The 26452-nt window shown below is 39.2% G+C and overlaps 1 protein-coding gene across 11 annotated transcripts in view; it reads right to left on the bottom strand.

Annotated features, from left to right (window-relative positions):
- BAZ2B (bromodomain adjacent to zinc finger domain 2B) overlaps nt 1-26452 on the bottom strand; it is a 225671-nt gene that overhangs the window by 6925 nt on the left and 192294 nt on the right. For 8 of the 11 annotated variants that reach the window (XM_045299362.1, XM_045299358.1, XM_045299368.1 and 5 more), the window contains 11 exons: nt 25084-25158; nt 23969-24212; nt 22150-22212; nt 21033-21177; nt 13436-14097; nt 12739-13015; nt 11903-12058; nt 11359-11519; nt 7237-7544; nt 6691-6826; nt 2804-2950 (listed from right to left, as the gene is read on the bottom strand). In XM_045299362.1, coding sequence (XP_045155297.1) covers nt 2804-2950; nt 6691-6826; nt 7237-7544; nt 11359-11519; nt 11903-12058; nt 12739-13015; nt 13436-14097; nt 21033-21177; nt 22150-22212; nt 23969-24212; nt 25084-25158 — 2374 coding nt within the window. The remainder of the gene's footprint in view (nt 1-2803; nt 2951-6690; nt 6827-7236; nt 7545-11358; nt 11520-11902; nt 12059-12738; nt 13016-13435; nt 14098-21032; nt 21178-22149; nt 22213-23968; nt 24213-25083; nt 25159-26452) is intronic. The other 3 variants (XM_045299383.1, XM_030888158.2, XM_004703801.3) reach the window with 1 other exon arrangement.

Below are 26452 nucleotides of genomic sequence, written 5' to 3'. Positions count from 1 at the left end.
ATATTAAGACAGAGAGGATTTTATATGTAACCACAGGGCCACATCTTACAGCGCTGGTTCTGGCCCAAAGTGTTCCTGGAACTTGGGAGCAAACTATCTCTGGGGCCATGCTTCCTCATTGGTGACATGGCGATCAGCTGCCCAGTTGCTAAGAGCATCTAGTTCCAAAGTTACATGAACAACATCTTGCGTGGCCTTATGGCGTCACACCGTGGCAGAAGGCACACTGATGCCAGTGTGCAGCACCCCTTCTCTGACTCCCCTCCGCCCCAGGCTTGAAAAAGGAAAGCTGCGTCTTATGACTGAGCAGACACTGGCCGTCATGTGGCTTTGCTTTCATTGCCCGAGACTGTAGTCCTTACCTTCTTTTGAAATCCTTTCTCCCCCTTAGCCAGAGTTAATTCTAGACTGTGTACTCCTACATTCAGTCCAGCAAGAGTTTAAAAGGGAGTAGATTCTTGAAATGAATTTGGCTATTATCTCTTCGATTATTCTGATCAATTTCTTTCAGTACTTCATGACCCATTCTATCAAAATTTCTAAAAACTGCACTTTTTACCTAAGCAATTAGATTCGTTTGGTTCTCAATTGGCAGGTTAAAAGCATAATTAAGGAGACATTTCAATGGACTAAAATCATAAAGCAAACCATAAACCAAACACTTATACCGTACCAAAGAATCACTGTGCCTTGTCACTAACTGAAATAATGAAAAGTTTTACTATTTACTAAAATTGGATATTTGGCTTTCACATAATACTCAGCTCTTATCACTCTGACATTATTAAAAAAGATAAAGACAATACTTATAAATATAACGAGGGAAAATTCTATTTAATGAAGAAATTAGATTGAACAATTATGTTAGTTAAAAGAATAAGTTTTGATGAACAATGAGTCAAAAGTAATAATTTGAATGTATTATAATTTAGGATCATTTCCTAGTGAATTAATATAGTAAGAAAGTAGGAAACTTAAATATTTCATGATGTTTAATTAGACAATGGCATCTTAATGTACGTTTCTTTAGTAAATGATGCTTATCAGCATGCCTCAGGTAAGTAATTTAAATATAGGTACACACACTTGAAACCATTCTTAACCTGTGGGTCGCAACCTTTGGGGGGGTGGGGTCGAATGACCCCTTCACAGGGGACCCCTAAGACCATCAGAAAACACATATTTCTGATGCTCTTAGGAACTGAGACACTGCTCCTCTATCGTCTCCAGGCGGGTCTGCTCACATGCAGATATGTCCACATACGAGTACCTGGCGTGGAAGACTGTTACCCATGCTACACCATGCTTCAAGACAAAATTTCATTTACTTGTCATTAGAAATAAATATTTCACAATATATAATTACATAGTGTTTTTGTGACTCATCACTATGCTTTAATAATGTTCAATTTGTAACAATGAAAATACATCCTGCCTATCAGATATGTACATGACAATTCATAACAGTAGCACAATTACAGTTATGAAGTAGCAAGGAAAATAGTTTTATGGTTGGGGGTCACCACCACATGAGGAACTGTGTTAAAGGGTCGCAGCACTAGGAAGGGTAAGAACCGCTGTGTTACCTATTGCTTTGTTTGGGCAGGACTCCCTTGCCCTTTTCTCTCCATCTTGCTAGAACTCAAGTTCAAAGAACTTCAGTGGTTCTTAACCCGAGCCTATCAAATTACAGTCCAGGGGCACATCTCTGTTATGCTTGCTTATTTGTGTATCAGAAGTTGTAACTGGTGTGGAACAGCACATTCTGTTCTTTCCGAATCTGCTGCCAGCATCTCTGGTTTGGAGGAGGAGAAACTGAGGTGCAGGGAGAATGAGCGGAGCAATGTTTCTTGGGAAGGTGAGAGGGGACTGGAGCTGAGGTACACATGGAGGAATTGGTTTACTTCCAAGCACAAGCCGTTCTGGCAGCAGAAGAGAAGGCGGGGCACCTCCGCCCACATGCAGGAGAGATGAGACAGTGGTGTGTGCTTGTGATCACTTTCTTCCGGGGGCTTTCATTTTCTCAGTGATATGGGCGTGGGACCATCAACTGAGAATGAGGGGGAGGGGAGGGGAGGGGCGGGAAGGCTGCATCAGAGGTCTGAGGAGAGGGGGAAGGGATGATAAGCATAATAGGCCCCATGGAGCATGCTGATAGTGACTTTGGTTGGCCCCTTTCAGTCGGGTTGGGTGTTTTCTGCAGCGAGGTTAAGACACACAGGTGTGGGGCTGAAGAGGACAGTGAAGCAGATTAACCAGAATCCTGCTCTGACACAGAGATGACGATCATGCGATGCTGACATGTTAGAAGCAAGGTCAGGGGGAAAAAGCATACACACACACAAAAAGAGAGAGGGGACCAGGTCTTCCGTAAGGTGAAGGTCCTGGGAAAGTCTAAAGATTCCTGGAGACTGAGTTCTGTAGTGAGTGAGCTGGAGACAAAGGAGCTCGTAGACAGAATGTGCGTTTGAACTGAGTTCATGGAAAGACTGTAGTCACTGTACTGATTAGGCTGCGAGAACACACATGGGAGAGAGTGACTGAGATAGCAACCATCTGATGAAAAGTCTGGTCTTCAATGCCTGCTGATCCTTTAATACTTCTTACTCCTTACTTTCTGGACTCAATGTTCTGGAGTTAGGCAATGGTGATGGTTGCGCAACTCTGTGCATATCCTAAAAAAAGCACTGCGTTTAGGTAAATTTTAGGCTATGTGCGTTATATGCTTCAATAACAACCCCCCCCTCAAAGATCCGCATTTCGATCTGGCATGGGAAACAGCTCAGCTGTGGATTGCTCTTACCTTAGCGATGCAGGCCGGACAAAACCAGTCCCCGTCTGGTATGGTAGTAATCCTGGGTCTGTGGCAGTAGGTGTGACAGCCTTTGTCACAGCCATCGCAGAGGAGCAGCAGCTCTTCGTTGTCGCCCTTCCGACAGACCTGACAATACTACAATACACGAGGAACCATTAGAGGGAGTCCTCTGCGCTGAGTACCCTGCCACTGGGATGTTCAACACGCCGCACTGCTAATTGGTATTAGTAAGGAACATTCCGCTTGCTAACAAATAGACGGTAGCCATACACATCTATGTATCTCTCATTATACAGATATGGACCACATGGCGGGGTGAGCAGTTCCGTTGGGGGTGGGGTGGGGTCAATGCACAGTTCAGGTACACCGCAAGGAACAAAGCTAGAGGCTGAATGCCTGCACATACTTCAGAAGCAAGTACACGTGTGAAATAATTAACATGACATTAGAGCACATAAAGCAATGGACAGCTTTAATATGTAGTGGCTTTAAAAAAAATACGTTTTGTCTTTTGATTATTCTAGTATCCACATGATACCCTGAGAAAGGAATAAAAGTTGGGGTTATTATTAAAGATAAAAATGAAGAAACTTGCAATTAGATTAGGACTATAGAATAATTTGAAATAAATTATTCCACTTTTTGTTTTGTTGTAAAAATGATTTTAAAGTATTCAAAATCAGGAAACTTTGAAAAACAAATAAACCCAAATCAAATATTTACAACAAGTAAAATGCTTCAGTACAAAATAATTTTAAAGGATAAATAGAGAGAGATACAAGTTAAATCAAACAATTTACAAGGTCTTGATTTATTTTCTAGAGGTAAAAATATGATGATTTCCTCTCTAGTAAAATAAATTTAGTACCATTAAGCTGGAGAATAAGCAAAACCACCCATGGCCATTGAGTCAATGGGATTCAGTTCCATCCTTCTGCAAAGGTTTTTATTCGTGCACATATTCTTTAGACAAGAGATTTAACCCAGGCAAAGGAGGAAAGTGAAAGAGACAAGAGCAAGCTGTAAGATGTGTTCAAAGGGGTAAGAACTAACATGCTCTTTTTAACAGTTCCTATTCCCAGTCACAGTTAAGCATGTCCTGTAAGTCAGTATTTAAAGAAATCATTTATGTTAAATGCATGTGAATATGTAATCTTAATAACAAGCTAGCTAGAGTACTTACACTCACTTTCTCTGCTTTTTAATATGACATTCGATCTTAATCTGAGAAAGTCTAATAAAGTCCTACCTGGCTCAATATGCGTCCAGGTGGTTCCAACCCAGGCAGACCGCAGTGTGCAGGGTGGAACTGCCCCAGAGAGTCTGCAAGGCAGTGTGGATTTTTAGCACCAGGTGTCCTAGTGACACCTTTTTGAATCTTATCAAATGGCAAATACACATTGTTCCAATTCACAATCATTATTAAATCTATAAGCGATATTGAAATTGGCATGGGTACTAAGACTAAGAGTGGCATGAGTCCCATATTCCAAAAATAAGTTTTGATTCTATGGTCTTGCCTTACCTATTACCACAGAATGGAATTCCCTGATGTGTTGTTAGCTCACATCTCTAAAATTGATTTGTAACTTTAGAACTTTCAGTGTAAAGTTACTCACTGAGAAAGAACATTTGGAAGGGTATACTGAAGACTCCCAAACAGTAATTACATAATAAATAATATTTAAAGGGAGATTCGTGATATAAACCAGTTCATTCTTACTGTTTTCCTCAGTAAATAACTAAAAGACTAGAAAAATCTCAACTTTCCTGCTTATGACTAAAAAGTGGAATTACTTTCTGATACTAAGAAATAATTACAAACATCAAATTCATAACTCTCATGAAAAATCACACTGGTAGCTCACAAATCATTCAGATTTGGCTCTGAGTCCTTTGCTATTACAGTTAAAAACAGTGGATATTAACTAGTATTTAACATTAATTATACTATAAAGCATGTTCTGGACAGAGAATGATCTGGAGGCAAATTTTGACAGGTCCCTCTTCCCTGGTAAGCCTGGTCTCTGACCAAGGGGCTATCTGTGAAGGTATTGTGAATTTGAGCATTTTGTTTAGGACATTATGAAAATTATTATATAGCCACAAATTAAACATTATAAAATGTACTTTAATCTTGAGTGAAAATATTTCTTTATAGGGTCATTTCACAGCAAATAATTTATGATTAAATGGAAAAAGCTTGTGGGATATGTAATATTAATATGGAGAAAATTAATGAATTTGCAAGAGCTGAAAAAATTTAGATTGCTGACAGTGTACTAATAAGTGTATTAGTGTATTAGTAAGTGTACTGATATACAGATATGGGTACAAGGTTTCTGTTTCCATCTATAGGTTTTATTTAAAAAATTGACCATATTATGATGATTGTTTTGATAAAGATGAGAATATAACTGTAGAAATTTCATTTTAATATAAGAACTCAATCTTTTTTTGGCTGTGCCCTATATTTCACAAAATGTATCTGTCCAAGATAATTTTTAAACAAATTTTCATTATGATTTCTAAGCCAGGCAAATTGTAGACATCTTAGGGAGTAAAACTGCTACTAGACAAACTCAAAATAGCTTAAAACTTCTGGTAAATTAGAATCTGCATTTGGAGAACACTAAATTTGAGCTTATGATAAAAACTACAAATTAATTATTCTGTGACTATTTCAGGAAGAAGTGACAGAACCCACCAGAGAAACACATTTATTTGTTCAGAATGAACCAGGCCAGTAATGAAAACCAGTAGCAAAAAACATAGAGGTAGAAATTAATAATGCTGTCACTTAGGGATCATTTCTTTTCTTCAGATAGCTATGATAAGTAGGAGAATTCCACCCCAAGCCATTCTTGAAAATAAATTTCAAACGCTTGACCTGAAACCAGCATTGATAAAACCGACAGGGCAGCAAATCAGACTAAGAGTTGGAGGTAGGGGTGGGGTTCCACTGGGTGGGGTGTAAAAGGGAGACAAAGGTCAAGGAGTCCATGTAGAGAAAGATTATTTGGAAACTGATTGTGATAGCAAGTGTACAATTCCACTTGACGTGATTGAAATATGGAATGAAATACGTATTAAAACTCAACTGATTAAAAAAGAGCTAGTCTGAAGTGAATGTTAAGGTGATTCATACACATCTACATAGAATAATGTAACACAATTTATTATATAATTTATATAATCTATAAAGTATATGATGAAATATGTAACTGATAGATGATTTAAAAATAAATAGTTCTCTGGAAAATATATGAGATATGGCTTTTTTTAGGATACAGCATTTAGATATCTGGCACAAAATAGAGGCTTACAATATAGAGTAATAACACTGACCTTTTAAAAAAAGGTGAAAAACAGTTTTAATTGTTGAGGAAAGAGTAAAGTTCTAGTTTTCATGTCACCCACATCTGATGCACAAACAGAGAGCCCTGGTTTACTTTGTGATTACTTTTATATGTATTTCTTGGCACTACAGTACACATGAAAACGGATTGAAATTTAAGACATTTTAGGAATGGAGTGAAGGTACTAGAAAATAGTGTCCACTAGACTGTCACGGGGTGAAAAAGCCATAAAAATATTTAGGTTAGCATCTGGATGCTGAAACAGAACGTAAAGAACAATCGCAGGAAGAGTGTAAGCAGTGTTTGAAGGAGGCGAAAACCAGATCTTAAAACAACAACAAAAGGCACCATTGCTGGCATCTCAAAAAGCTCACTCGGAGAGTGGAGGAATTCGCTCAAATACAAAATGCGTTATTTTGACCATAAGTAATATATGATTAAGAAAGATCCGGCGGTTGGGGGGAAGAAAAGGACAAAGGACATTAGTTATAGTATTTCTTAAATGAAAACACTTACAACTTTCATAATGGATTTTTCCCATGCTATTGATTTCTGTAACTGCTGAATGCACAGAGCTACCTGCGCAGCACTGCGAGCTTCTGATAATGCCCTTCTCCAGACCCTGAGCCCTGGAGCAATATCCTCTTCAAGTCTGCATTGAAACACAGAGAGATTCAGTAGGGCACGTCTACATTTATGGTTCCCGACTGTGAAGCAATCATCACACCGAAAGCCAAGCAATGACAAAAACATGTAACAGCCAATAAGGGTAAGGTTGAAGCAACTAAATTTGATGTAGTGCACAGACTGTGGCTACGTGCCTCAAAGCTTAGTCACAACCAGGTACATGTAAGGCCACTTTGCAAGGATTATCAACGCACATAACACAAAGGGGGAAAAAAAAAAAAGAAGAAAAAAAAGATTTTACAAAGCATCATGCAAATAGCATGATCCGTGTGGATCACAGACATACAAGAAGATACATAGATAACAGGCAATAGAAAATAGGCTCCAATTAGCAAAGAAGCACAATAATTTTTTAAGTTAATCTCAATAACCTACCCGTCACCATCACCACTAATGGATGGTGCAGGAGCAGGGACAGTAACTGTGCCCACATTATCCAGTTTGATCTGAATGGTGGTACTTAAGGGGCTCTTCAGATACCTTCTTTCAATGTTCCGCTCCAAATCAGCCAGCCTGGTTACAGCTATATCTAGGGGGTTGTCACTCTTCCGCTCCAGTGCGTGTGCACTGCTTGCTTCTTCTCCTGTAAACTCTCCATCGTCCTTGCACAACTTAGTAAATGACTTATGTTCAAAATAAACCAAGTCCTCCCTTTCTGACGCAGGCTCTGGGCACATCCAACCCTAGATAGCAAGAGAGCAGTGTTATTACCGTTTTCCCGCAAAGGGGCCGGCGGGTGAGTTACCTTTACTTAACATACACCACCACACATCATCAGATCACAAGGATCTTTATTAAGAGCGTGCACCTGGTGCTTGCTAATGCTGGACAGAAACAAGAAAAAGAAATTTAGAACAGTTGTAAGAAAAGCTTGAAGAGGAAATCACAACAATTTTGACATTAGGAGACATATAATCAAAATCAACACGGTACGCTGAAGGATTTCCCAGGGGGATGCTTCTCAGTTTCACGGGATCGATGAAACGGTATCTCTCAGCAGCATCTGCGGCATGCTCCTCTTTTCCATTGTACAGGTTCTTTTACTCACCACCTTCCTCTAACCCCGGGGGTCTGGCATAAGCGGTTACTTTGCCTTACAGCTTGTCCAGGCTCCTTTCTATCTAGTTAACGCCACTCATCTTGCAGCACTCAGATTAAAAGTCACCTCCTCGGGGAATCAAAATGAATATTATCCTTTTCATTGAATTCCTTTAGAGATCATTGTTGTATGTGGCTTACATAGTAGGGTCAGTTCTTCAACTTGAATTTATCAGAACACTTATTTTCAGAATGGGGGAGATGGAACTATGAGTCGTAAGCACAATGCATTAGGTACAAGTCATGTCAAATGAACCGCATCCTCATAGTTTAAAAGGGACACTAAATGATAAATCGAGGGAGCTCTGTGAACATAGTACATCGTGATGTCTGCAAGGCAACTGTCAAGATTAAAAAAAAACAAAGAAAAACAGAACATAGGCCAAAAAAAAAAAAGAGGACCACCTTAGAAAACTCTGGTTGAAAAGTGTCAAAGAATGGCAGGTAACAGAGCTTGTCACCTTGAGATTGAACTGGGAAAATGGAAAGTTTAAAAAGAGCGGTAAGAGCAGGCTTTAGAAGATCCGGAAGGGTGATTAAACTTTTGAACTCTGAAAACCATGATAATGGCTTTTCTTATGCCACTGGTATTTCACCCCTGGTGAACAGGCTTCAACAAAGCTTCCAGAATAAGAACAGAGTGGGAAGAAGAAACAGGCTGTCTACTTCTGTGGAATCAGTCCCCCAAAACTGTAGTATAGCAGGGGAACATGGTGGGATAGAGAGCCGGAAGGTGGCTCTCCAAACCAGGCAGGGGAAGATGAGCCTCTCAAAGCAGACCCGCCCTTAAGGATGTGGATAGAGTCACGCTGTTAGGACTTTCAACTGCCGGGGAGGCATGACTCAGACGGAAAGGACCTAGCTGCAAGCATCCATTAGTCATCAAGATACAGAATGTACAGAGTAGGAAGGTAAGGATGAATGCAATGGAATACACGCAGATGGAGACCCCAGGAAATTACCAGCTGAAAAGGACTCACCCGGTCATTGTGAATCAGAGCATCCCATAGTGTGCTCGGCTGGGATAGGCAAATTCAAGAGAAACAGTGTCCCATTTGTCATCAAAAAGAACATTTCAAGATCTAGCTTGTTGTCTCTGATAGGATAATATTTATATCCCTACGAAGAAAATCCATTAATAGAACTATTACTCAACTGGATGGACCAATTACTAAAGCCAGGGATGAAGAAACTGAAGAATTCTACCAACTTCTTCAGAACACCGAATTGTCCTGCTGCATACCTGTACAGAACAAGGGAACACCACATGATACGAAATCCGAGAAGGTGGGCCTCAGGTTTGTGTCCTTTTCCATCTGTATACGGAGCTAAAAATCCAAGATGCCTGACTACATGGAGAAGAATGCAGTGTCAGAATTTGGAGGAAGGGTCCATTAACAACCCACAACATGCAGATGACACGGCCTTAAGTTGCTGAAAGCCAAGAGGACTTGAAGCGCGTAGGATAGACGTCAAAGATGATGCCTTCTGTAAGGACTACAAATCAAAACCCTTGCAACTGGACCAACAGACAACATCACGATAAACTGAGAAAAGATTGAAGTCGTCAAGGATCCATTTGCTTGGACCCACAATCAACAAACACGGAAGCAGCAGCCAAGAAACCAACATATTATTACACAAGACGTCTTTAGAGTGTCAAAGAGTGAAGCTATCACTTTGAGGAATAAGGTCTGCCTGACCCAAGGCAGCGTATTCTCATCTGCTTATGAAACCGGACAATGAATAAGGAAGACTAAAGAAGAATTGATGCTGGCAAAAAAGGTTGAAAAAACGGTGGACTCCCAGAAGAACATATAAATCTGTCTTGGAGGAAGTATAGCCAGACTGCTCCTTAGGATCAAGGATAATTTGACACATTACCAGGAGAGAGCCACAAAACAAAAACAAAACCAATTGTCACTCAATTCTGACCCATAACAATCTCTGGAAGAAGCTATCATGCTTGGGAAAGTAGAAAACCGGTGAAAAAGAGGAAGATGCTTAATAAGATGGGTTGACATGGTGGCTAATAAAACGGTAATTGTGAAGACCACCTACATCAATCAGTTTCTTTCTGTTTCATGTGAGGTTGCTACGAGCTGGAGCCAACTCAACAGCACCTAACACCACCACCACCACCACCACCAACAACAACAACAGAAAGCCCTCACAACCAGCACTAGGAGCAGGCTCAGCTTTTCTTGTAGCCTGGAAAGAACTCTGGGTCCTCAGTAATATGAAAAAGAAACGCACTGATGTGCCTTCACGGTGGCTGGTACATCAGGCTGAACATACTCTCGGTGATTTTTCCTTCTTAGCAAAGTGGGTTTCCTTTTTCGGGGGGAATCATTAAATGCTCTGTACCCGTTGCTGTCCAGTCAGTTGGGACACAGGGACACTCCGGACGGAATAGGGTTTCCAAGGCAGGAATCGCTGCAGAAGCAAAGCTGCCCGCTCCTCCCATGGACTGGTTTGTAGCTTCACACTGGTGACCTTTCTGCCAGAAACTGGGTCCTAACCACGGTGTCACAGGGCTCATTTGGTTCAAGTTAATGTTCGTGAATCATTTTTACCCTTTGGGACTTTGGATATTCTTCAAGACCCACATGAGCACAACCTAATTCTTAGACTAATTCAGTAATGCCTTATGAACAGCATGATTTTTAAGAAAAAGCAACTCATGTACTTTATTAGCTACTGAGAACATCTCCATGTAAGGAGCCAGGGATGTGGTTAGATCAACCATCAAAACCCGAGTCCGTCCCCATGGAGGCGCTCCCAACTCATAGTGACCCTGTGTCCGAGAGAAGAAAGTCCGGTGCCATTCACAGTTGTTGTGCTTGAGCCCAATGCTGCTGTGTCTAATCCATCACATCTAGGCTCTGCCTCTTGTTGTACTGACCCTCTGCTTGACCAAACACAGTGTCTTTGATAGATGTATTTGGTAGATCTATGTTGTCCTCCGCAGTTAATTGTAGAGAGTAAAAGTCTTGAGTCCCTAGTCCCATGTGGAGCACAGTAGTAGGAGTCTGATGGGACTTACACTGAAGTGTTACATTTAACATGGGAAAACTGTCAAATGCTGCTTGTAGTAAAAAAAACGCATAGCACAGACAGTATTTTTGAATACCAGTGAGGCAGCAAGTTTTATTAAAAAAACCTTGGAGTCCGGAGCCAGACTGACTTGGTTTGAATCCCCCTTTACTGGATGACTGTGGGCAGACTACTTACTCTGGGCTTAGCCCTTTTCCTGTAAACTTAACACAAGATTGCTCTGAGAATTAAATAATATTTGCCAGCGTTGAGCACAGTCCCTGGGGAAGAGTAAGCATGAAAGACAGATTAGTTACCTTCCCTTAGCCAACATCAGATTGTAAGCCAGGTCAATTAGTTTACCTTCACTTGCAAACTTGCTGATGCAACTCTCCTTTCCAGATCTTCTACCTGTTGAAGGAGCCTCAAGTCTGTCTCCATCGCTTGCTCTTCCACTGACCAGTTCTCCACGACGTCTCGGGTGACCTGGCTTTCTTCATTCTCACTTAATTCAATAAGAGCAACTGTGTTTGGAAAGAAATCCATTTGAAAGATTCACTTTGTTAGGGTTTCCCCCTCAGAGATTTCTTCCAGAATGCAAAAACAATTCCAGGGGCGACTCAACGCACACAGATGCGTTTGTGAAATGCAGACAAGCCCACGGTTGAAAGTATAGGATAAAGTTTTCTTTTTTAAAGAAATGAAAAGCCTTATGTCTCGGGGCATTAAAAAACTATAAGAAAGCATTATCAATTTAAGGACTATAAATAGTTCCCGTCTGTAGAGCAAATTAAGGAAAATGCTTACCAGTAACAAATTAAAAATTAAGATGTGTGAAAATCTGTCCTAGGCTGAAGGCAGTAATTGCACCCACGCAAGGGAGCAGAAACATATTTCAGGTACATACCGTCCTTATTCTTGAGGCAAGCTTGAGTGATGTAATCCAGGTGTTTCTGAATTTGCTTTTGCAATGCCTTTTCTCTTATTCCTCTGAGATGAAGCCCTTTGAGCAGAGCTTTTAAGTCCTCTGGGTCAATAATTCTCCACCAACCAAACTGCATTTCTAAGTGAAAAGAAATATGGAGATGTTTCACAAGCATTCAAAACGGTAACAACAACAATTTCTTATCTTCTTATCGTGAATTGGGTGAGTTTCCAGGGCAGACCATCAGTGGTACATTCGGTCATTCATGCACGTTTTGCTGCTTCTCATTCATTGCATCCCCTCAGTGCAACTTCATGCATCCCACTCATCCTCCCTACGTTGCCTGCTTCCACTCTTCCTTGTTCACTGCCCTTCTGAACGTTGTCCTTGGGCAAACGCTGCCTTACGGGTCTTGTATGCTTGATTACTGTGCCAAGTGCAGGTGCGGCTCAGGAGTGTTATGGTTCCCCTTATAGACCAGTCTATTGTTTGGCTAAAAAGTGAGCCATAGGGGTGAGTGCAAAACCCAACCGCAAGGGTGAGTAAGAGCCACAGTCTTGGGAGTTCCGCAAGTCTCAAGCTGAGCAGTGAGCCTGGTCTCCTTGATTCTGAGTTTGTTCCATCTTTATTTCACACTCTGTATGCCACTCCTGCCAGAGCAGTCGGTAAAGGTAGCCAGGTTTTACGGACAATCTTAATATGAAAAGATGACACGGTGCATATCAAGACTTACTTCTGACATATAAATCATTAGAGATTCAGTTCTATCAAAACACAATAATAAAAGTAAGTGACTACGAACCATGGCATGCACCTACCTTCTGGAATAGGTTTTGGACTAAGAAAATCGACTGGTTTTGCTACTTCAACAGCTGCTGGCTGAGTTGAAGACACTTTTTCATTCTGTGGCACTGGGGACTCACTTTTACTTGAAGTGGCATTGGGTGTCAAGAATGAAGTACCATTCGCTTCTGATAATCCCAACCCTGAGCCTAGACTAGATAAAGGTGATGATGTAAATGGAACATTGGGAGTAAGGACACCTGGAGGCCACCCACAAAACTGAAGTCCCATCATAGAGACACCGCTTTTCATCTGCAAAAAATAAAACAGGAGAAAAGTAGAACAATGTAAAAGGTTTGGGAAACAAATGTTTAGAACCTGGATTTATTTTTAAGTTTTTGAAAAAGAAATTCATTTATATCACAGTTAGAGGAAAAGTAGTTAACATAACAACATTAAACTTAATGTTTCCATTTGTTCCTGATCTAAATCATTTCCCTTTCAAATGTTATATTATCGCAGTAACAAGTAACAATAATTAAAGAAGCAAATGACTTGGCTCAAACCTACAGTAGAAATCTGTAACTATGATAAAGTTTGGCAACTTTAGTTTTCAAACTGTGGCAAGGTTAATACTTTCATTATTCAACTGATTCCTCCTTGAATGAATGAAGTCTTTGTGGGGTCAAAGATAAAGCAATGTAAAAATGAACTGCAGTTAGTAATACTTACCTGAAGAGGTGATAAAGCAAATGGATGTAAGCCACTAGGACTCTGAGAGGCAGGTGACCCCAGAAGAGGAGCTGGAGCGGGTGACGGTGACTTAGGTGGCGGCTGCGACTGAGGAGCCACTAAAGATGCCGCTGACGTCTCAGCATGGATAAGTGAAGTGTCATCACAAGGCGTTCTTGGCAAGAGGCTAAACCACTGTCTGCTCTTTTCCGTCAGTGTTTTCAACAACTGGTCACTGGGGAGAGGACTGTAGAACTTCCCTGGCCCACTTGAACCAGTATTAAAGAGATTGTTGGAGTCTGTCTTTTCCACGTTGCTTTGGGTTGGTGTTGACTGAAGGCTGCTCAGTGAATGTTTTCCACTATTTGGATAAGACAATGTACACCCATTAGCATTGCCATTTGGCTTGGAGGTCATAGATTCTGACTCAGGCGGCATCTTAGCTACTTCTAAGAGTTTGCTTAATTTGGAAAAAGAGCCAGGTTTCTGAAGAAACAGATTTGTGTTATCCTTTTCTTTAAGATCTTCCTTTTCTTTAAGTTCACTGTGATCTGCACTTAAGCAATGTAAGGTGTCCCCAGGGGTCTCAAACACTTCTTCTTTTAACTGGATACTTTCAGCCTTTTTTAGTTTTTCTCTTTCTTTTGCAATTTCTTCTAGTCCTATAAACATCAAAAAGTACTATGCATTACTACTCTAAAACAAACAATCACTATATTTTATTACTATCAGATTATAGACATATATTTTAAGGAACTTTCCTAGATTACCAACTACTCTCCATTTTTTAAAATACATGATAATTTATATCTTGGGGAAATTAATGTATATTCATTGTAAACATTTTAAATATATTAAGTATCCAAATCCATACTACACAGCAAAGTCACCATGAATATTTTGCTTAAACCCATTATAAGGGTTACAAAGTTCTTGATTGAAAGTACCTAATATAATTTAGAAACCAAACTTCTGTTGATGGATATTAGATGAGCCCAGTAATGCACTATTATAATCAATGTTATAAATGATACATTTCCTTGTATTTGCATTTTTTGTTTTTTTCCCCATTTACATCTTCAGGATAAACTTCTACACACTAACTTATGGGCTCCTAAGATATGTACTTTTCAGAGTGTTGGAAGTATACTGTCAATGTAATACACTGTCAAACTACCCTCTAGAAAGTCTTAATTTATTTACACACTCACACCAGAAGTGCATCAGAGTACTTGCTAACTTATACCCTAAACAAAATGGATACTATTAATATTTTTCTGTTGCAAATATTTAGGAGGAAAAAATATAAATTAAAATAATTTACAGTTTTATTAACATATAATTCACATAGCATACAATTCAATGGTTTAAACATATTAAAAATGAAATTGTTGACAACTTCAATCTTTTCTGCTTTTATCCTGTTTTCTCTTTTGGTCCAGTTGTAAGGATTTTGGTTTTCTTTCCATTAAGTTGCAATTCATATTGAAGACTCTTATCAGTTTTTGAAATAGTCCCCCAAAGCACAATTTGATCTTAACAAAATAAGGTTATTGTTATAAGAGCTGTAAGAGGCCCCAACAAAATGATTTATAAAAATAAAATTAGATTAGCATGCATCTATTTAAAAGTTTAAATGCATAGGTTGAAAATATCACTTTAGTAACATTATCATCAGTTATTATTACACAGCAGAGATTACTAACAAAAACAAAAAGTAACCCTGTTGCCATGCAGTTCAGCGCTTCAGTCTGGTGTGCAGTCCTTGTTGAAGAATAAGCAGTGTGGATGGCACAGTTTTGGTTTTAATTAGCCTCTATGATGGTAATGATATAGCAGGGACATCTTTCAACTTGTACATGTAAACAGATGAACACTGCGGTAGTTACGTACTTTCATGTCAATTTGAAGCTTTATAAAAGTGTAGGTGTGGAGTTCGGCCTGACAGTCAAGGTAAAATCTGATAGTGACCCTCTTGTGGGCGTGGGCCCTCTCAAAAGGAGGGCCCTGGGTACCCCCTCCCCCTCTCTGCCTTCACCTGCCTGCGGCTGAGTCACGAGAGCTGTCAGAACCGTCACCATTGGATCTCCCTGACTCTGCACCCACTGGCTAGTGATCTCCCTGCATCTGCAGCACTGCATGTGGCTGCGTGAGTCTGAAGAGGGCCTTAGGAACAAATATTGTATTATGGGCTTGAGTTGGACTGGGCTGGGATGTTTTTCTCAATATATAATTATTTCTTGATATAAAGCTTCTTCTTGCGCATGAAGAAGTGTCCCTGGACTTGCTTGTCTAGTCAACCTGGCCCGACACAAATATTCAATCTAACCTTAGGCTCAAATTGTTCTCTTGGAGAATTTTTCAAAAACTGGTAAGAAGGGATAAAGCATAGAGCTAACGCTGTATTTAGTCATGATCCATTTGTTTAATACTCGTTTTTGCCACTTAGTAGCTATTTATCCTTATTAGTCTTGACTCGCAGATACAGTATTCGCTTATATTACACAGTCATGATTGTATACACTTCCTTTGTCCTCAAACAAGGGAACTTCAAAAGGCTCAAGGAAGAATGAATGGCTAGTAGAGATTCCTCATGAACTTTCACATGTCGATTGTAAGCTCTTTGTGGAAACCGGGAGGTTGATTAGTTTTTTAAAATATTTTCCATAGCACCTACATGAGGCATAAAATAAAGGTTTATTTTGAACACATGATGGCCGAATCAGGAATAGATCTTTTTTGGAATCTATATCTGTGATTTTGTAACTCTCAAAGCACATAGAGTAATTAAGTGTGAGTAATTAAACAGTTAGGATAAAAACTTCATGAAAAAATAATGTTTAATGAAATGTTACTTCTATTCACACTATTGTTCAGGGACCACAAAAATAGGATAAGGAGCAATTAATATTTATATAGCATCTTATAAGCTCCTCTTGATATGCTATTTAAGATGACCCCTTCCAGCAATCATACGATCTATAAGAGCTTATTAAAATTCTCCTTTTGTATAGAGGGAAACTAGGATCCAGAGAGGTCAAGTGGATGACCAGAATGGAAACTGGGGACTATTAACTGCGAATTCAATCAATGTTATTGAATCTGAAAGGATTAAAATTAAATAAATAAATGTGTTCCCTGTAGGCTATACTTATAAGCCTTATAAAGACATTTAATTCGCAATTATTTCTTTACTTTCTCTCTTAATTAACTAACAAATGTGGTTTTCATGTGCCCGTGGCATGTGGAGTACTATGTTTGACTGTGGAGAACAAAAATTAAGGTACAAAGGAGGATTATAAAATATAATAAAATCTTTTATAAAATATAAAAATTAAAGTACAAAGGAGGATTACAGTGATTATACAATCACTATACTAGTGATTTTGATAATACGAGGAACTAGTGTATCATCTCTATGGGCCGAAATAATGGCAAACTTATGTGGCTTTCTAGGAGAGTGCAGATAGTAACAATTTGTTCAAATTAAATAAGCAGGGGAAGGTTTTCATGAAAGAGCTAGGGTTTGATCTGGATTGAGAAAGAAGGGGGAAATTCAGGTGGCTAAAGACAAGGCAGATTGCTATTATAATGGATAGGGTTTGGCAAAGCAGAGGACGCAAAGGCCCAGGGGAGGAACGCAGATGTGCTGAGCAGCACTGAGCAGGGCTGGGAGAGCTGGCTAAGGCCTGTAAGAGAGCAGTTGAAAGACAGTGTGAGGACAGGGCCTGCAGAGCCAAGTTACAGGACAAACTTACAAAATCTAATCGGCAAATAAGGGAGTGCAGCAAGATTCTTGAGTAGGGCCGGGACGGAGTGCCAGCATGGAAAGGAAGGGAGGGATTGTGTACAAAGAAGTCAAGGGCAATGGGAATTATCCATTTACATACTGATAAAGAATATATTTCAGTAGTGATGTAAACGGATGGATTTTAGACATGTTGAAGCCCTAGATAACTTAAAGACTATGTGTCCAGGTGATGGAGAATCAGCCAAGTGAAGATATTTAATTAGTCTAGGGTAGGCTCAGGTTTTGGGCTTGTGAGGGGTTCAAATGTAAGCTTCCACAGTGATAATTATCACTAATGGAAAGGGCCACTTGCCTGACCATTTTTCATATTCCTTAATTGAGCTCATATTTTGCCAAGGCGTTAACCTCCCAAGTAACTAATCATTTTAATTGTCATCTTTACTTTTTTTTAAACACAAAATTTTCATTTCATTTTATTCCAAACAAGCTTTTTCTCTGGAATTCTCTGATTTGGTTTAAAGCATCATGCATTTTCTACTCAGGACTAACTCGTCAAGTTTCTTTGAGTCCACTTTTTTCTACATTATACTAGAGAATACCTTATACCAACTCTCGATGTAAGACAGCTCTGTATTCCCATTCCCTCGACTTGCTCTGCATTGGGCTGCTAACCTTCAGGTCAGCGGGTCAAAACCACCAGCTGCTCTTTTCTATTCCCACAAAGAGTTGCAGTCTCGGAAACGCACAGCTCTACTTTGCCCTATAGCAGGGGCTCTCAACCTGTGGGTTGTGACCCCTTTGGGGGGTTGAACGACCCTGTCACAGGGGTTGTCCGCTTCAGAACAGTAGCAAAAAGACAGTGATGAAGTAGCAATGAAGATAATTTGATGGGTAGGGGGTCACCACAACATGAGAACGGTATGAAAGGGTTGCGGCATGAGGAAGGTTGAGAACCACTGTCCTTGTGGATCCCACTGAGTCAGAAGTGACCCCATGGTTATGAGCTTCATTACCCTCTGGGCTACTGGAAAGGTGTCATCCTAGGCTTCTCCAACTCCTTATGCCGATCCCATGTATACTTTGCTCCCAGATGATTTATTTTAGGATAGCTCCCCTGCATCAAATAGTCTCTCCCTACAAAAGGCCCCAATCGAGTGGTAGGGATGGCCAAGCGTTCCAGAACGAGCAATGTTAGTTAAGGTGCATCATCGTTCCCTGCTTTGAGGCCTGCAGGCACTGATATTGTTTGAATTCTAAAGTTCTTCACATGATTGGGCAGTAAGTATATAAGAACAGAGTCTCAGTGGCAATACCAGGAGGGTGGAGGGAGGGTGGAGTGGTAAGGGGGAACCGATTACAGGGATCTACCTATCACCTCCTCCCTGGGGGATGGACAACAGAAAAGGGGGTGAAGGGAGATGTCAGACAGTGTAAGATATGACAAAATAGTAATTTATAAATTATCAAGGGTTCATGAGGGAGGGGGAGCAGGGAGGGAGGGGGGAAAATGAGGAGCTGATATCAAGGGCTCAAGTAGAAAGCAAATGTCTGGAGAATGATGATGGCAACAAATGTGCTTGACACAATGGATGTATGTATGGATTGTGATAAGAATTGTATGAGCCCCAATAAAATGATCACACAAAAAAATACAGAGTCTCTGGAAAGTAAAGGCTAGGATTTCCCCAAACAAGTCAATCAGAATGGTTCTTGCTTTGTTAGATATTTAGCTTCTGCATAGATTTTCATTTAAAAAAAGGGGGGGGTTTCCACTGCTAAAAACAAAAATATTTTTAATTAACTGCTTTATATAATTCTCTACTAGAAACCGCACACAGTATGATCAACAAATTCCTTTCCCCATTTGACTATAAACATATTCATGGCCCAGATACAATTTTTTATATCTCCGAACACTCTACCAATGCCTGGAATGTGTTGTTTTTGTTGATGTTGTTCGGTGTTGTCTGTTGAGTCAGTTCCAACGCACAGCGCCCTGTAGAACAGAACAAACCCTCCCAGACTGCTCCTTCCTCACAATGTGGGAGCCACTGTGTCAGTTCTTCTGGTGAAGGATCCTCCTCTTTCTGCTGACCTTCTGCTTTGCCAAGAATGTTGTCACTTTTCAGGGAAAAGGACACCGTGGGCATTAAATAAATGCGGGGAGCAGAATAACAAGGACTGTGTGGTAACAGAAATACAAGAAAAGAAGTTTAAAAGAAAAGGAAGTGACCACAAATCTTAAACTTATCCCAGACTTTGAGATGACTAAGGATTACGATAAGTATCTTTAATTAATATCTCACCAGCCAGGGACATTGTCGGGATGCATGTTTCTTGCAAAGACTAAAGGATAAGCCACAGGTTGGAAAGTTTGACCATAAAAGAAAGAAATGGAACAGCTGCTATCAAAGGTAAGACAGGTGGAAATCATTTTCCACTAAATAGGAGAAAATTTAGTAGGTTTGATGTCTGAAACACTGGCAAAAGGAAAACTATGGAGAAGGGATAGTTATCAGTTTATGAGATGTTATGAGTTAAAGGGGAATAAAAATTATTATGGATTAAATGGTATCCCCGCAAAAGTTAAATTGAAGTCCTAAAGGGTAGGCCTGGGAATCACTCACTCACGGCCGTCTAGTCCATACTGACTGCTGGCGACAATACAGGACAGGGGAGAACTGCCCGTGGGCTTCCAAGCCCCTTCTTCGTCTAGTGGAGAGACTGGTGGTTGGGCTGGTGCTTTCCACCTGCTGCCCAATGAGTACCCACCAGGGTCCTCTATGTTATGTCATCGAGACCATAAGGGATCTAAACCGTATCCCCTCTGAGTAGTGTTTTATTAAAAAAGCAGAACAGATGCTGGGAAGAGACCAGTGAGGAACCACCTAGAAACCAATGGATGTCAAGTAGCCTGGAGCTACCCAACAAGGCATGACTCTCCCAGAGAGCCGATGACTGAATACAGACCTTCCAGTCTCCAAAGATGTCTACTTGTGTTTCACTGCCTATGTGTGGATCATAATAACTTGAGAAGAATGGGAATGCTCGAACACTTCATTGTGCTCACAAGGAACTTATCAAGAAGCAGCTGTGCAAACCGAACAGGGGATAATGCATGGTGTAAATTAGCAAAGGAGTGTCAGGGTCGTTTCCTCTCACCGTACTTGTTCAATCTGTACACTGAGTGAATCAACAGAGAAGCTGGTTTATGTGAAGAAGAAGAAGGTGGCATCAGCAGGGGAGGAGGACTTACTACCACACAGCGATGTGCAGATGGCACAAACGTGCTTGCTGAAAGTGAGGAGGACTTGAAGCACTGGCTGATGAAGATCAAGGATTGTAGCCTTCGGTATGGATTATGACTCAATGTAAAGACGACCAAAATCCTCACAACTGGACCATGCTAAATGGAGAAAAGGTTGAAGTCGTCAAGGATTTTGTCTCACTTGGATCAACGGGCTCCGGCATCGGAATAATTGCAAGGATGGCGCAGGACCATGCGGTGTTTTGGTCCGTTGTGCATAGGATCGCGGTGGGGCATGGCTGTTTCCATGGCACCTACCAAGCGCCTCCACCACTGAGATCTACATTTCTCTTCCTTAAATTCACCGTGTGTGTGTGTGTGTGTGTGTGTGTGTGTGTGTGTGTGTGTGTTGTTGCTTTCCCCCCTGCTATCTCAGTATGACAAAACCAAGACCATAATGTCGGCTCTACATTTATTCATAAAGCAGGTTGGATCCTGGAAGCACAAAATAAATTAAAAAGGAAAAGGACTTTTGGAACCAGAAGTTTCTTATTTTACGCGGTAAATAAGCTTATTTTACGCGGTAAGATCGCTCCTACCTTCACCACTCTCCATGCCTTCTACAAAAATCCCCCCGCACTGCGGAAGAATCCAGTACCGGCGTCGGTAGCGGTCCTGACCGAACATCATCGAACGCAGAGAATGAGAAGCATCAAAGAGCTTCCGCCTGTACTGACTCTGTTGCTGTTAAGAAGGAATAGAAATTACGGGTTGAAGTAGCTAAACATTAGACACTTGCTATGTCTTTAGAGCAGATAAATTTCAGTACAAGGAAAAGAGCAAAAGGGTTACATATTACACACCCAACTTCACTTTCAGTAACTGATGGAGAATTATCTTTAGGGTCACTAGAATATTTTTTTGTTGCCATGTATCGGAAGGGTAAATTCTATTTTATCAGGTTTCTTATTGTGAAGCTCACCATGTATAACACAATCAAATATTCTATTCAGCCAGAGGAAATTGGTTCAATTCTCCTGATGACAGCGTCTAACAAATATTCTTTAAACATGTAATTGATCGTACCTATCTTTGCCTCTGTTTGTACTTGGGCTATAAACCTAGGCGACATGTGACCAAACTCTGGGCTAGTTCTATGAGGAACCGGACAGTGATGTATAGAGACATCATAATATTACCCTCTGAATATTTTTAAAGCCAATTTTTGTTTTATAAAAACTTCACCTGAAGTTTCACTAATTCTACTGATGTTTCAATGTTAATGAGGAAATATTAATAGTTTATAAGTCCAATGCAAAGAATATTCATAAACATCCAAATGTAGAGTAAAAGTTGCTGAAAGTATTACCATGAAGTTGTCCTTGAATTTTCTAAGCAAGTTACTCGTTCCAAGAAATAAAACTGTCTTTTCAATAATACTTTTAATTTTTATGTAATTGAAGAATAAAGGCCTTTTTCTTATAGGCTCTGAGTTCAGGATCATGTCTTAAGAAGTAAGCTTTTTTACTTAGGTAATAAACATATTGTGGCTTATTGTGAGACTGTTTCTGCAGCTCCTCATTTTTAATTGCCCACAAAAAGTTTGTTTTTACTTAGTAACCAGAAAATTAATCTCGTCCAAGGAGAATTTTTAAACAACGCAAAAAACAAACAAACCCCAAAACAAAGTAAAATCTAACCCCCCAAAATGCTTACTTTACTCAGTTTTTCAATCTGTTTTTCTAGTTCTTCAACACTTGCTGCTTGATCCCCTTCATCCTATAATATAGTACATCATGTACATGTTTTTAACATTTTAATTATTCAATCAATCAGTAAATGCTTAATAAAAGCCTCTTGTGCAAAATAAGCTTAATAATTTAGTAAGGAGAGACACAAAACATTACACAAAACAAATACCAAATAGCTGGAAGCTGACAGAAACTCCAGAAAAGTGGGAATGAAGGACTATGAAGTTATAGTAAAGTTGAGGTTCTTTCTCCTTGGAATCTACAATAGGAGTGTCTGTATGGAAGAAATCATGTTTCAGTTACGTGTAGGGGCAGATTGTCTTAAAATGAACTCTGAGAAAGGAATGCATGTCGAAGTCTCTGAATGCGGAGACGTTGGTGCTGAATTCTCTGATCGCAGGGAACCTGGAGCTGAACGCTGTCCCGGGCTTCGGAGTAACTGAGTGCGTTGATGGGGCAGGGAGTTCGAAGCTCATTTCCTTCTCCAAGTAAGCAAGACCATCAACATATTCCACAGTCTAGGAAAGAGCTGACAGCTCAGTCCCAGGAAACGGAGCCACTAACGGTCTGTCAACTAAGATAAAGTTAACATTTTGTCTCCTGTTTCCCCAAGAAATGCTGAGACACAGCATTTTGCAGGTGTTCGGCAGTACTGCTAGTTTGGGCTTTATCTTCTCCTCCAGACTACAGACAAATTAATTAAAATACTATTACTGCTTTGTTTGCCTTCAAAGAAATTATCACCAAATCCTTTGTGAGAGAACTTGTCATGGAACAGAGGATACATGACAAGAACTGTGTATTAACCTGCCTTGAATAAAGTTCTGGACCCTGGAGTCCCTGTACTCCAGGAGGCCCCTATGCCCCAATTTTGTCTTATTTTTTCATCTTTTATCTATCTTTCTCAATTGTGACCATGCCCCTCTTGACCCGGGTTCAATTTGTGAGAGAGCTGGTTTCTCACCTCACAGGTGAGGTACTCAAGACTGGTTAGGATTTTCAGGAAAGAGAGCAGGAAAGAGAAAATTTACTATACCTTGACATGAAAAATACATGATAAGATGGGAGATGAGGCAAAAATGAATATCATACTAGATGGTGAATACTTGGCACTGGACAGTATGAACTTCTACTGGGAGTTAAATATCAGAACCATGTTTTATTAATCTGGCAATAGTTGTATAATGGTCTGGAAGAGGGAAAGGAGTAAAATGGCCAGGCTAGCTACTGGACTATGCAATGATTCCAGACGGAGGAGACTATGGACTTCAGAGAAGTAGACGCAGAAAAAAGCAAATGGGCATAAGAGATTACATACAGTAATTATATTCCATAATTAGAAATGATCATTAAATACAGATTACATACAGTATTACATACAGTAATTAGAAGTGATAATTCTGGAAAATCATGGAAAGTGACAAGGAGATGGATGGATGGATGGATGGATGGATGGATGGATAGATAATTTAAGATTTTTAACCCAGGAGAGACTGGAAAAATACTGGTACCATTAATTGAAGGAGTCATTTCAGAATGCAGAAGATTCATACTTTGAATACACAGAACTTTTAAGGGAAAAAAATCTGTATGATATGTACTATTAATTTACAAAAACATGAGATAGATATCACATAGGTCAGTTTCAGATAAAGATATTAAAGCAAGTGTCAAGGCTGACATTTAAAATCAAAATCAAAGTGTGACTTCAAATTCCTTGTTGTTTTCAATGTATTGTGCAATCTTTGAGCCAAGTGTTAAAACTCAATCTATCATTTCATTACCTCATCTTCACAGATATCTGTCTTCTTTCCTTTTTTGTCTTCTTTATCTTCCTCGTCCTCATCATCTTCATCAGCTTGGTCATCACTGTCATCATCGTCGTCATCGTCATAATCACTGTCTGCTCCCTTTCTTCTTCGCTTGCGCCCTGGAGTGGGCGTGCCCAAGGGATGCTGTTCTTCTCCAAGATCAATGCCACCCGAAGCATCTCTTTTACCTGTTTTCTTAGCATGAATGATTCTGAGCCTACAAAGATGACAAAACACAAGATCATCGAGGGTGGGGGTGGGGACAGGGACCTCTCTACTCTCTTCTTAATGGGTACAACATGAATTTTAAGCAAACATATCTGTGATATTTTTCTCACATTAAGTAATAAGTTTACTAACTTATTACAAAGCAAATTAGAGTTAAGAAAATTTAAGAAACGCTTATACAAAGTATAGAAACTAAGAACTTCCAAGAGGATGCTGTGTATCTCTTTGGAATCAATCTACATCTAAAAAATACAACTTATAAAACTGGAAAGTTTATCTCTAAAAATGGCTATGTGATAATTTCTAATCCCATACTATCAGATTTAATATATTTCAATTCAAATTATTGTTACAAAAATTATCCTCTTAGTATAGAGGTTGAGTAATTTCAGCATTATATTTCCTGGCAGGAAGCTAATTAAGTTTTAATGTTGAATAAGTTTGGCTATATTACACTCTCTTCAGAAGCAAACTTTAATTAGAAAGCAATTAAGGAAAAAAAAGGTGATTCCAAGCAGATCTTATTCATGACAAAAACAATATAATAGCAACAAAAGTCTTTAAAAATGTGATGGCTTGACTTCTTTGAAAGAAAGAAGATAAACTGACTTCCTTGCAACCAAATTTGAAGTACATAAGCTCAATGAGTCTCATTAAATCTTTTGTCCAAAAAAAAAAAAAAAAAAAAAAAAATCTTTTGTCCATTGTAAATTCTGGTCATTATCTTTATTCATTTCATATTCTAATTACCTTTTCTAATTTTTACATAAAATGAAGTTGAATTTCTGGTTTTATGATTTGAAGGTTTTACTTGAACAAAGGAGAACTAATAATGATAATTAAAATAAAAAACAACTTACTTGCGAAGTTTACCTTCTACCATCCACTTATCTCTCCTCAAGTTTGACATATAGTCAATGTTCTTGTCAATTTCACTGTCAATGCACAAATTTATTAAAAGACAAGTTAATCCCAAATTAAGCCAATATATCATTGCAATTTAAAAACGGCTCAATTAAGCTTGTGTGTAGATGTCTATGCATGCACATATATGTATGCATATATGTGTATAGATACACCTGTATGTATATATGTACGCATATATGCATATACACGCATGTACTTATATGTTCAAAGTTATACTTCTTTAGTATATATAACATTGGTATTATTAACACATTCACTGTCATTCTCTACCTTAAAGCAACAAAGGAATCACTCACCAACCTTACAGCATTCTAAGTTTTGGTTTCCATATACCTACGAGCTGATAACTTCCCAAACCATAGCAGTACAGCAGAACATACAGGAGACGGTTACATAAATACACAAATTTCCAAACGAGAATTTCAAATAGTGTGACCCATGGCGATGGTACTAGTCAAATAGTGGGACATCTTCCTCGTAAGGAAGGACCTTCATGAGCGCTTTACTTTGAAAGTGCGTGTGTGGCTTTATTTCAACACATGGGACTCATCACTACCCTTCATTACCAAGCTCATATTTAATACACTTCTATGTTCAGGAAATTATAAAATGTAAATTCTAGCACACTTGTGTGGAGTGACTCCCAATGAATAGCAAAACAAATGAAAAATCTTATTAATACAATATCATAGCTAAGATACAAACAAGAAAACTCATAATGCTCAGTAAGGCTAAAAACCCCTGTCTCTAAATTTTAATTAACCTTTGTTCTAGAAAGGCAAAGTATTAAAAAAGAACATATTTAACTGAAAAACAAAGAAAAGCAAGAATAATGTGAACATGAATTAGCTCATCAAATCTTAAAATTTGATAATAAAGGACATAGAATCCTAAATGAGAATAAGCATTTTTTAAAAGTACTAATTAACACATTGATCCACTAATAACCTAAACTTGTATTAGCATATAATAAAGTTGAAGGTGGCTAGATGGGTCTATGAAGAACTACGAAGGAAAATCAGATCTACCTATCTGACCTCAAAAGATTTCAATGGAAGTAAAATTCTGGATTCCAGCACCGCTAAGGGGGAAAAATACAAACTTTCAGTCTATAGAGAATAAAATCATTAAAGAAACCAGACAGATTACACCAAGACTCCAGAATGATTTCATTTTTCCTTTCAAAAGACGGCAAAGGAATACACATGGATATTTCTGGGTGCTGAAATTAAGTGTGATTCTAACTTTCTTTTTTTGTGCTATTCTGTAGCTTACACATTTTTTTTTCTAGGAATATTTTTT

Source organism: Echinops telfairi, unplaced genomic scaffold (genome assembly GCF_000313985.2).
Source record: "Echinops telfairi isolate 266 unplaced genomic scaffold, ASM31398v2 ScPeMD7_4;HRSCAF=17, whole genome shotgun sequence".
NCBI classification, from domain to species: domain Eukaryota; kingdom Metazoa; phylum Chordata; class Mammalia; order Afrosoricida; family Tenrecidae; genus Echinops; species Echinops telfairi.
Note: the sequence above shows the minus strand (reverse complement) of the source record. Positions and strands in the feature narration are given on the sequence as shown.